The sequence below is a fragment of the Miniopterus schreibersii genome (assembly GCF_964146895.1).
Source record: "Miniopterus schreibersii genome assembly, chromosome: 9".
Taxonomy (NCBI): domain Eukaryota; kingdom Metazoa; phylum Chordata; class Mammalia; order Chiroptera; family Miniopteridae; genus Miniopterus; species Miniopterus schreibersii.
Window position 1 is genome coordinate 63,139,685 of NC_138118.1, and position 12,643 is coordinate 63,152,327.

Genomic DNA, 12,643 nt, shown 5'->3' on the forward strand with positions numbered 1-12,643 from the left:
CAAACATGCATGCTTATTTTAGTAATCATTTTGCTTGATTTTAAAAATCAGGAGTGGTTCTTTATAGCCAAACCTCATTGAAGTGAGTATGTTGTTTGGACTCATAACCTATTACATGGTGAATTTTTTTGATAGATTACTTAATAATTGGTTATGATTACATTTATGGAATACATGCTGTTGGTTTATGGAGTTCTTTTTTAATATGAAATTTAAAAATTAGTAAAATAAAGTGTTAACATTTATTTATTATATTTGTTTCAATATTCAGAAATGAGGTCTACAGTTTTTTTTCTTTTTTCTAATGTAATCCTTAGGTTGGTGATACACTTGCTTCATAAAGTGATTTTGCAACATTTCCTTCCTCTGTGCACTGTCATGATGTAAATGTTATCTCAGTTATCTTTCATTTGGGTCTGCGAGAATTTTACCTATGAAGCTGACTAGACTTGTATGTTTGGGGATTGTAGCTCTCTAGTAAATCTCCATTTCTTCCATGGCTCTTGGTCTCTTTCAGTTTCTATTTATTTAGTTCAGTTTTTATTTTTATTTTGCTAGAATATAATCCATCTCATCCAGTTCTTCAAATATATTTGCATAGAGTTTCACAAAGTACTCTTGTATAATTTTTTACATTTCTTGCATATCTGTAGTTTTTTCCTCATTTTTAATATTGAACATTTGTGTCTTGAGTGATTTAAATTATTAGATTATATAGTTTTTAATTTTCTTAAGATGTTGAATTGATTTTTCCTGGTTTTTTGGTTTTCTACTTCATTGCCCTCTGACTTTGTTCAATCATTGTCTCTTCTGCCTTCCTAGAGTCTGTATTGTTCTTTTTCTAGATTCTGGAGATGAATGCTCAGTTTTTGCATTTGTGATATTTCTTGTTTAGTAACACATGTGTTTTATGCCAAGACTTACCCTCTGAGCTCAGCTTTGGCTAGTGTATAATGTTTCCATTATTTATATTTTAAGATATTATGCAATTTTAGTTTTTAATCCTGTTTAGCATATGAGAGCTTTTTGTTTGTTTTGTTTTTAATTTCTAAGTGGTTAGTTTCTTTTCCTAGTAACAATTTAATTTCTACTTCTATTTTATTATAATTAGAGTATGGAAATCAGATCTTTGGAAATTTCATTGAAATTTTTTTGTGGCCTAGTATATGATTCATTTTTTTTCTTAATGTTCTGTATTTGAAAATGAAGTACATCTTTTACTTTAGATATAGAATTCATTACATATTAACTTGATCTTATTAATTATATTATTTAGTTTCTATGTAGCCCCCTTTTTAAATGTCTGTTTGTTCTGTCATGAGCTGGCTGTGGCTGAGTTAAAATTTCTGTTCTCTGTTTTCAGTGGTCATTGCCTTACATATCTTGATAATATTATAGATGTTTAAAGATCTATGTGCATTATATGTTCCTATGGTTGTCATTGTTTATTGTCATAGAATACTCCTTGTCTTGATTAATATTTTTCCCTGAATATAACCTTTTCATGAAATAAAAAGCTTAGTTGCTTATATTTCCAATGTCCAGACAGCCATTTTTAACATTTTGATGTATATACTTTTATATTTTGATTATTTACATTTAAAGAAATTAAAAACCATTTTAAAAACAATTCAGATGGTACTATAGGTAGTTTTTAATAACTTTCTTAACTTAATAAGCTATAGTATTTTCCCATGCCATTAAATATTACTAAACGTGATATTAAATCTTTTTTTTCCTGATTTTTTTTTCCTCATTCAATTGAAAAAAAAATTATGGATTTACTAGAGAATTACTTACAATTCCTACCACTACTTATATTTTGAAATATCTCTTTCTAGTCTTTTTCTCTTTGTATGTATTTGCTTACTAAAGTGGGATTGTAGTTCATGTGCTGTGTTTTTTTATATTGTTATAAGAATGTGCCATAATTTTAATTTCCCTATTGACAGACATTTAATTTATTTTCAGTGCTTCTTTTGGTGTACCTCTCAGGTTAATTCTTGAAAATAGAATCACTGTGAATATGTTTAAGGTTGTTGGCACATTTATGATTGCTTTTTCTCAAATTAGCATTTCTTACAAGTAAGGCAGATTATTTCATTTTATCATGTCTAACACAGATGCAGTACTTGATTTCTGTGATATTTCCTGTTTGCAAAAAATTGCAATCCAGAGATTTACCACCAACACCCTCCCTCCCCCTCCCCTTGAGATCTGGAAATAGAAATTTAGCTTCTGTATAAGTTCCCTGCTTAATAACCTAGAAAATCACAAATCATTTTTACTTCACAGACCTTCATTCAGTTGTGTGGAACACATTGAGGACTAAATAGACATGGATTTTATACATTTTACTTAAATACTGAGGCATGTTAGTCCCTCCTAGAGACTGCTGTTTAATGTTCCCCACTAAAGCAAAATCTGTCCCTACCAATATAACTTTCTACATGTCTCCAAACAATATTTATGTTAGCTTATGTTAATTTCTAAACATGTAATTATATGCAAATTGATATTATACTTATTAATGATATTAGCCTACAATATCAAGAAAAATGAGTGGTTATGTATATGGTCAGCATGTCACCTTGAGTGCAGGATCTATTTCTTATTCATTTTTATTTTCTTAATCTAACATTGCTTTCCAAACCTTAGCTTGCATCCAAATCATCTGGAGAGCTTGTTAAAACACAGATTGCTGGACTTGATCTAAGAATTCCCAATTTAATAATTCTGGGATTGAACCTGAGAATTTGCATTTCTAACATGTTCCCAGATGAGGCCAATTATGCTCACCCAGGGACCACCAGATGAAACTAGTCTAATATAATGAGCATATAACTTGGTATGTAGTTGGAGCCTGATAAAAAATTTGAGTGTGTAACTGCTGCTATCGCTGAATTCCTCTTGCCTTTTTCAGCTGAACTGTTTTCTTTCTACACTCTTTGTTTTCAAGTGAAGAGGCTGTTTATATTTGTTTATAAGACTATTTGTATTTACATACAGTTACTAGAAAAACAAAGGACAATAATATTACAATCATAAGGTTTTTGTGCTCCTTTTTAAAGCTTCATCAGGACAGACTTTTCAAAATTATCTTTTAAATTAAAAGTTTAAAATTGTTTATTAGTCAAACAATATATTTATAAATAATGAAGGGTTTGTCCTTATTTATTTTAAAACTTTTTTATAAGTGAAAATTAGTCTATAATCATAATTAATTATTAGTTGAAATATCATTGATTTTCAATTAATTCTACTTCATTCCTTGCCAGGTTTATCAGCACTTTGCTACTAAGGGTCATATATTAAAGTGTGGTAAAATAATTAGCAGTCAATAATCACATTTCCACAATAATTATAAACTATGTACAGTAAATTTCAAGGACAAGGATGAACTATACCAAAAAAATAGATTTTAAAGCTTTATATAAGATTTTTTTTAAGTTTTAAATAAGATTAAGAGAATTTTGTGAAGTTATTAGTTCTTTTGTTTTTGTAAGTTTTTTTGGAAGTGGCTTTAGGTTCTTACATATTGACAGTGATATTGAAAAACAGTATTTTCTTGCTATGAATTAGTTTTACCTGTTTTGAAATTGGTAACATAGGAAAGCATTAGTTGCCTTTGCTAGTTTATGAATAAAGATATAAATAACAAAAATACTGAGGATTCATATCTGATAAAGGACTGTTCAAAATGCACAAATAAATCATTTTGCCTCTGGCCGAGTAGTATTCCACTGTGTGAATGTGCCACAGCTTTTTCATCCATTCATCTGACGGCACTTGGGCTACTTTCAGATCTTGGCTATTGTAAATAAGGCTGCAATGAACGTAGGGGTGCATATATTCTTTCGAATTAGTGTTCGGGTTTCTTTGGATATATACCCAGATTGTAACAGTATGGATGGACCTGGATAGTATTATACTAAGTGAAATAAGCCAGTCAACGGAAGACAGGTACCATGCGATTTCATTTATATGTGGAATCTAATGAACAAAATAAACTAACAAAGTGGAGACAGACTCATGGATACAGATAACAACTGTCAGAGGGGAGGGTGTTGGGGGCTGGGTGAGAAGGGTGAAGAGATTAAGAAAAAAAAGAAAGTCTCTGGACACAGACAACAGAATGGTGATTGCCGGAGGGAAGGGAGGTGGGGGAAGGTAGAAGGTAAAGAGGCAATAAATGGTAATGGAAGGAGAGTTGACTTGGTGTAGTAAACACACAATATAATATACAGATGATGTATTGTAGAATTGTATACCCAAAACCTATAATTTTATTAACCGGTGTGTAATAAAAATAATTTTTAAAGCCATATATATTTACTGTGATAATCATTACTATTTGTCGTTAAATTTGGGTTTTACTTTCCCTAATTTACATTACACCAAGAGTCCTCTTGTGTACTAAGAATGATACATTAATATTTGCTTTTATAAATATAGCTACTAAATGGTCTTACCATTTGGGACTTTACATTTGGATGTTTCATTAATGTTGTTGATGTGAAAAACAAGATGTTTTGAGTAACTTAGAGGCATCTTTAATTGATCATGTCTGATTCAGAGAATGATAGAATGGTTTAAACATTACACAGGGTCATGAAAATCTTAAGAGTTTAAGGAGTTTTAATGTTTAGTATAGCTCCTTAATGGGCTTGCACAAAAATTTTGAAATATGTTTGAGTTGCTGTGAGTATAAGGAGTAAAGACAAAATTCCTTATTTTTTATTTTATTTTATTTTATTTTGTTTTTTTAAAGACACCTAGCTGTTGGGCAGAAGAGGGAGCAGAAAAGAGGTCTCATCAGCGTTCTGCATCATGGGGGAGTGCTGATCAACTGAAAGAGGTAAGTTATTTCTGCTTTTGGTCTATAACCTATTTTGTTCCTAGCAAATTATCTTACTATTTCCTGAATGTAATGATACTTTCTTTATTTGTATTAACCTTACCTCTTTCAGAGTTTTAAAGGTTGCCTTCCACATTGTGGTGAACAAGTCTAAGTTTACCTTATGTGGGCTCTTCATGTTCTTTATAAATATTTGTTATGCAAACTCTCAGCTTATGCCTTTTCCAGAATGAATTCTGGTTTTATTAATAATTGCTGTATCTTCCTCATTTTGGTTATCTGTTGTTCCCACTGCAGCTTTCTTGTTTTTGAGTTATAGCAACAAGAACTATAGATCATAGCTTTGTATAATGGTAGAAAAGTGTTTTCTGCTTCTAATAGCTTTTTCTTGATAGCCAGCATATTATTGCCCTTTGAGATCCAGTAGTACAGTGGAATTAATATCTTTTATGAATAGTTTTATGTCCCATTCCCTTATTCATTATGAATAACCTAAATTGCCATAATCTTTATGTACATTTTGGATTATTTTTCCTGATAGTGTTATCTTTTATCTATCTAAATTGATAACTACTTTTTTTATAGAAGTTTAGAGTTGGAAGGTCATGTAGTCTATCTCCTATGTTAACACTTCTTAAAAAAATGGTCATCTTGACTAGCTGGTGTTGCTCAGTGGTTGACCATTGTCCCATGCACCAAGAGGTCACTGATTCAATTCCCAGTCAGGGCACATGCCAGGATTGCTGACTCAGTCCCCAGTAGGAGGCATGCAGGAGGCAGCTGATCAATGTTTCTCTCAAACTGAAGTTTCTGTCTTTCTCTCTTCCTCTCTCTCTCAAATCAGTAAAAACATATATTTTTTTAAAAAAGGTCATCTAGTATATTTTGATCGTTCTTGGTAAGAGAAGCTCATCATTTTGCAAGAGAACCAAACTAGTTCAGTTGTTTCAGCTTAAGTTGTTAAATAGTTCATTTTGTGTATTGAACTCAGAATTATGCCCCTTAGTTTTGATTCTGGCCTCTATATCATTGTGTAAGTCTACTTTAAATATTTGAAAGGCTAGCAATATGTCAGTTTTCTCCAGGGTAAACATTGACATTTCTCTCAGATATTTTTTATATATGCCATAGTTTCCATATCCTTTAGTATCATTTTCATATACTATGGGCTATCCAGTATCTTGCATATACTTTAATATCTAGACTGAATAGATACAGTCTATTAGCACAATTATGCCTATAACTGTGTTACATTTTTAGTGGCTTCTTTATAATGTTAATGTAGAGAAATCCTCAACTTCTATCTATCCTACACACAAATGCATGTGCACAAAATCAGTTTTCCAGCAGCAAAAAAGAAAAAAAGACAGAAAGTGGTTTAATATATCTAAAGTAGCAACATATCTATGCATAAAATATAAATAACAAATAGTGAACTTGCAGTTTTATCTCAGAGGTCAGTACAATCCCAAATAACCAAGATTTGGTATGGTTGAATTTTGACTATAGCAACACAGGATATGCATGATTGAAAAAGGAATGGCTCACGTTGATGGAGACTGTTGAAGATTAAAATAGTGCACTTAGTTGCAGATGAACAGGGAGGGGCAGTGGCTCCACCAGTCTGAGGTTGTAGTCCCATTTCTGGCAAGCAACAGGCTCATGGAATAGCAGAATTGTATAGAGTTCTAGGAAACAAGACAGCCACAGGGGCTTGATAAGGTCACCACATATCCCAGCTTGACTGGATATGCACAGCAGAAAATTAAGTGGGCCCAAGCCACCCGTGCATCACTGGTCAGTGGAGCCTAAAAGTTGGTTCTTTGAAAAGGTCAACATAGTTGACAACCTTTAGCTATAGACTGACCAAGAAAAAGAAGACACCGATTACCAAAATCAGTAGTGAAAGGGATGACATTACTATCAACCTGTGGAACTTAAAAGTGTTATAAAGGAATATTATGATCAACTTTATGTCATTGGTTTAGAAACTAAGATGAAATAGGTGATGAATTCTTAGACACAAATTACTAGAAAGAGACAAATTACCTAAACTGATTTAAGAACAACTAGAAAATATGAATGGACTTGTAACAAGTAAACAAATTGAATGAGGAATTAAATATCTTTCCACAAGGAAAATGCCAGTATCAGATTTGGTGAATTTTAATCAGTTATTCAAAGAAGAAATAATGTTAGTCCTTCACAAATTTTTTCAGAAAATAGAAGAGATGGGAACACTTCCCAGTTTATTTCATTAGGCCATAGTTAGCTGATTTCAAAGCCAAGCAAAGGCATCTCAAGAAAATAAAATGACAGAACAATATCTTTCTTGAGTATAGATGCAAAATCCATTAACAAAGTATTAGCAAACCAAATCTAGCAACATATAAAAAGGATTATACACCGTGAGCAAGTGGGATTTGTCCCAGGTACTCAAAGTTGGTTTAAGATCTGAAATTCAGTTAATGTAATATGCTATATAAATTTTTAAAAACCACATATCCAACTCAGTGGAGTCAGAGAAATCAGTTTTTAAAAATTGATTTTAGAGAAAGGGGGAAAGAGAAACATTGATAGGCTGCCTCATGAGCCCTGACCAGGGATCGAACTCACAACCTGGGCATGTGCCCTGACTGGGAATCAAACCCGCCACCTTTTGGTATATGGGTCAGTGCTCCAGTTAACTGAGCCACACCAGTCAGGGCCAGAGAAAGCATTTTCTAACACCCATTTATGGAGAGGAAAAAAAAAAATCATCAAACCAGGAATAAAAGTGAAGTTTTTGTGCCTGAAAAAGGGCGTTTCTGAAGAGCCTACAGATAGCATATTTAATAGTGAAAGCCAGAATGCTTTCCTTCTGCAGAGATCAGAAACAAGGCAGTGATATCCACTGTCAACCTTAGGTTCTAGTCAATGGAATAGGGCAAGAAAAATAAACAAAATACCCAGATTCTAAAGGAAGTGGTAAACCTGCCTTTATTCACAGGTAACATGATGGTATATGTAGAAGCTCCTAGGGAGTATACAGATATATTACAAGAACTAATAGACAAGTTCAGTGAGGTTGCAGGATACAAGATCAACATACAGAAATCAATTATATGTCTAGATACTAGATATGAACAGTCCAAAAATATAAGGAATAGATTATTACAGTAGCATCAAAAATGATTAAAAGATTTAGGAATAAATTTAACAAAACAGTGCAAGACTTGTACACTAGAAGCATTGCTGGGCAAATTAAGATTTTAAGTAAATGGAAAGACTTATTTGTTCATGAACTGTAACACTCAGTATTATCATTAAGATGGTAGTTCTCCCAAAATTGATTCACTGTAATAGCTATTGAAATTTCAGACCTTTTGTTTTGGCAGAAATTAATAAGGTAATAGTCCTAAGATTTATGTGGACATGCAAAGGACCTAGAATGGCCACAATAATTTTGAAAGCAAGGAAAAAATTTGGAGGACTTACATTGTATACTTTCCATACTTCTTATAAATGTACATTAATGAATTTGACAAAGTATTAGCATAGAGGAAGACATGTAGGTAAACGGATCAAAATTGTGAATCCAGGATTAAACCCTTATATTTATGGTCAGTTGATTTTTAACAAAGTTGCTAACACAATTCACTTGAAAAGGACAGTGTTTCCAACAGTGGTGCTGGGATAGTTGTATATCTATATATAAGGGAAAAACTTAAGTCCTTGACTCCCACCACAGAGAAAAATTAACTCAAAATGGATCATAGTCCTAAAGATAAGCTCTAAAATTATAAAACTTCTAGAAGACTTTTAATTAGGCAGGGCATTCTTAGATTCAACACCAAGACCAAGGCCACAAAAGAAAATATTAATTTAACTTTATTAAAATTAACATTTCCACCTGAAATGACATGGTTAAGAGCATGCACAGACAAGCCCCCGACTGGAAAAAATATTAGCAGATCATGTATCTGATATAGGGCTTATCTACAGACTATGTAAGGAACTCATACAAATCAATAATAAGACAGCCCACTAAAAAATGGATAAGACACTTGAATAGAAAGAATCTTTCACGAAAGATTTATGGGTGCCAAAAGGTGTTTAGCATCATTAGTCATTAGACAAATGCAAATTTAAACCATGAAATACAACTACACACCAACTACAATGACTTTAATTTAAAAGACAATGTTGAGTGTTGACAAGGATGGAGAGAAGCTGGACCCCTCAAACACTGTTGGGAATATAGAGTCGTGCAGTGACTTTGGAAAACAGCCAGTTTCTTTGGAAGTTAAATCATTAACTTAGCATGTAACCCAGCAATTCCATTTCTAGGAATATGAAAACACCTGTCTACATTGAGACATGTACACTATTATTTATAGCAGGGTTATTCAGAACAACTAAAAACTGGAAAATATCAGTCAGTTGGTAAATGGATAAACAAAATGTGGTGTATTCATGCAATAGCATACTATTCAGCAATAAAAAGAAACAGTACACTGCACACTAATACATGCTACAGTGTGAATGAAGCTCAAAAAGATTTTACTAAGTTAAGGGTCAGCAATTTTTTCCTATGAAAGGCCAGATAGTAAATATTTTAGGGTTTGTGGGCCATACTATCTTTGTTGCAACTACTCACCTCTGCTGTTGTAGTGTGAAAGCAGCCATAGACAGTATGAAGTGGGAGTAATTGCGCTCCAACAAATTTTATTTACAAAAACACGTGACAGGCTAGATTCAGCCTGTAGATTGTAGTTTGCTAACTTCTGCTAACTGGAGGAGGCCAGATGAACAAGTCTGCATATGATATGGCTCCATTTATACTGGAATGCTAGAAAAGTCAAATTTATACAGGAAAACAAGAAGCCCGGTAGTGGTTGCATGTGGCCAGGAGTGGGGCCGGGGTAATGGTGATTGGCTACAAGTAGACACAAAGCAAATTTGGGGTTGGTGAAATAGTTCTAAAACTGCTTTGTGATTATTGTACAGCTCTGAACAGTGATTAAAACTTACTGAATTTTACCCTTACAATGGACGAAGTTTACCTTAGAAAAGATGAGAAAAGAGAAGGAATTAATATAAAAGCCTGATGGGTTTTCTGTGCTATGTCATGAAGGTATTAAATTCTATGTGATATTTATAACTGGACAGGAGTACATGGGTGATGACTAAAGGTAAAAGAATTGGCATTTGAGAAAATAATGAAAAGTGAAAACTATTATTGAAATAGTAATGTTTTTAAAAGTTCTATGCTACTTTAGTGTTTTTATAAAATGACTTGAGCCCAGCCGGTGTGGTTCAGTGGTTCGCTGCTGACCCATGAGCCAAGACTTCCCTGGTTCAGTTGCCAGTCGGAGCACACGCCCAGGCTTCAGGCTCATCCCCAGTCGGGGCCATGCAGGAGGCAGCCGATCAACGTCTCTCTCTCATTGATGTTTCTATCCCTCTCCCTTCCTCTCTCTCTAAAATAAATAAAAACATATTTTTTTTAAAAAATGACTTGAGCCCCGGCCGGGTGGCTCAGTTGGTTGGAGCATTGTCCTGTACATCAGTAAGGTTGCAGGTTTGCTTCCTGGTCAGGGCACATGCCTGGGTTTTGGGTTCAGTCCCGTGTTCGGGCAAGTGCGGGAGGCAAGGGATGGTTGTTTCTCTCTCACGTCGATGTTCCTCTCTTTTCACCCCCCCCCCTTTCTGTCTCTCTCAAATCAGTTAACAGAGAGAGAAACCTGGATCATGTTGGCTGGCTATTAAAGGAGGATTTTAAAGCCAAATTTAAGAGAGAGTGTAGATTTCTACACATCTATGCATCTTGCAAATGGCAGGAGCTTGGAATGGGGCTATCTACATAAATAGGGAACTGGGACTATGTTTGTAGGGAGTAAAACTGGACCTGAAATAACACCATGTGACACTGTTGGTGTTTTCCTGTGGGCCAGAGAGGCAGTTATGCAAAAATGGAAATAGTAACCATATGTTGTGTGGGGGGGTGGGGGCATCTGGAATAGAGCTCTACCCATGTGGGACCAAAACCCCAGTCCCCCTAATTTAGAACCTGCTCTGGATCTATGAAACTCCAGGGGGCTAGTCTGAGCAACCAGTTTAACAAGGCAGGAAAGAGCTCACCGAGGGTAAAGCTCCCACATGAGGTAAGCTTACAAACAAGTATTTTAGTGAACGTAAGGAAATCTATTGCCCTAAGAAACAGAAGATACGTTAAATAGAATCATTTACATCTGAGGAAATAAGGATAATAACACAGTCTCAAAAAGAACTTAAAAATAAGAATGTTTAGAATTTCAAATGAAATAGTAACTTGCAGTGAAAATAGGAATAAATAAGAACAGGCAGAATGATAAAGATCCATTTGCACATCTCATAAGTAACAAAAGTTGGTGAAATTAAAAAAACTCTTTGTTGGATTAAAATGACAGTAGAAAAGAGAATTAATGAGTCGAAAGACTCAAGTGAGAATTGAAAGTCAGGATGAGCAAATCATCTAGAATATAGAACAAAATGATAAAGAGGCCTGAACATGAAAGAGAAGTTAAGGAGCATGGAAAATAGACCAAGTTGGGAGTTCCAGAAAGGAAGGATAGCAAGTACCAGGGAAGAGACATTTTTTTAAGGATAAAAATTTTCTAGATTTGAAGAGCCATGAGTGTCTTTATATTGGAAAAGCCCACCAGTTCCAAGGAGGAAGAACAGGACAATGAAAAAATTCCCACCTTTAGGTGTAGTGTGGTGGAACTGTATGTAGATCAAGGACAAGCACACACACACATACACACACACACACACTTTTTTGCAGTTTGGAAAAAAAGGCAGATTGCCTACAAAGAAATGGCAGAGTATCAATACATTTATCGTGAACTGTAATTGACGACAGTATACAGTGAAATGGTGGTTTGTGTCTGTGTTAAGGAAATGAGTTCCAGTGAGGTGTCATTGTCCTTCATGAAAAGATTTACTGTTCTTCCTTTAGGTTATGTTTACTGAAGGGTTGCTGACCCAACCTTTATTTAGATTTTACAAACTAAAAAAAATCTACAAGGGTACTTTTCCATTTATTAGATGTGTGGTTCCCTGTTTATATAAAACAATTCAAAATTAATTTACAGTGGTACCTCGGTTTTCAGACGTCTCCTTTGACGAACATTTCGGTTTACAAACACCGTAAACCTGGACATAAATGCTTCGGTTTTCGAACACGCCTCGGAAGTCGAACGTGCCACATGGCTTCTGCTGAGCTCAAGATCCTGAGGCCTAGCTGTCTGCAGTGGATCCCTTGGTTTTCGAACCTTTCAGAACTCGAACAGGCTTCTGGAATGGATCACATTTGAAAACCGAGATACCACTGTATACAGCATAAATAGAGTTTAAGAAGCCTGCTAAGTAAATGATAAAGACTTAATCAATACTTGTCACTTTTTATGGTACTTGATTTCTACACATTTAGTAGAGGTAAAGAGAATAGGTAAAATTTTAAGATTTTTTAGCACACCACTTGAGCCTTTAGTGGCACTGCATTTATTCATGGAATAGTGTCAGATGAGTAAGGCTGTATGCTCAATATTGTGTAAAACATCTAGAATTTCAAAAGAAACGCAGATAACAACAGTCTACTTCTTAAAGAGCTTAATTACATACTAGGAAAAGCAGCTATGACTTTAAGGAGTAATCACCAAAGGACTCTATATTACCTCCTATTGTCCTTGTTCAATGAGAGAAGTTTGTTTCCTGCCCTTGGTACGAAACTAGAATCGAATCACTCTTACACTCCTGCGG

General features: G+C 34.3%; 1 protein-coding gene across 2 annotated transcripts in view; it reads left to right on the plus strand.

Annotated features, from left to right (window-relative positions):
• GLCCI1 (glucocorticoid induced 1) overlaps positions 1 to 12,643 on the plus strand; it is a 79,857-nt gene that overhangs the window by 36,204 nt on the left and 31,010 nt on the right. For both annotated transcript variants that reach the window (XM_081147042.1, XM_081147043.1), the window contains exon 3: positions 4,772 to 4,858. In XM_081147042.1, coding sequence (XP_081003168.1) covers positions 4,772 to 4,858 — 87 coding nt within the window. The remainder of the gene's footprint in view (positions 1 to 4,771; positions 4,859 to 12,643) is intronic.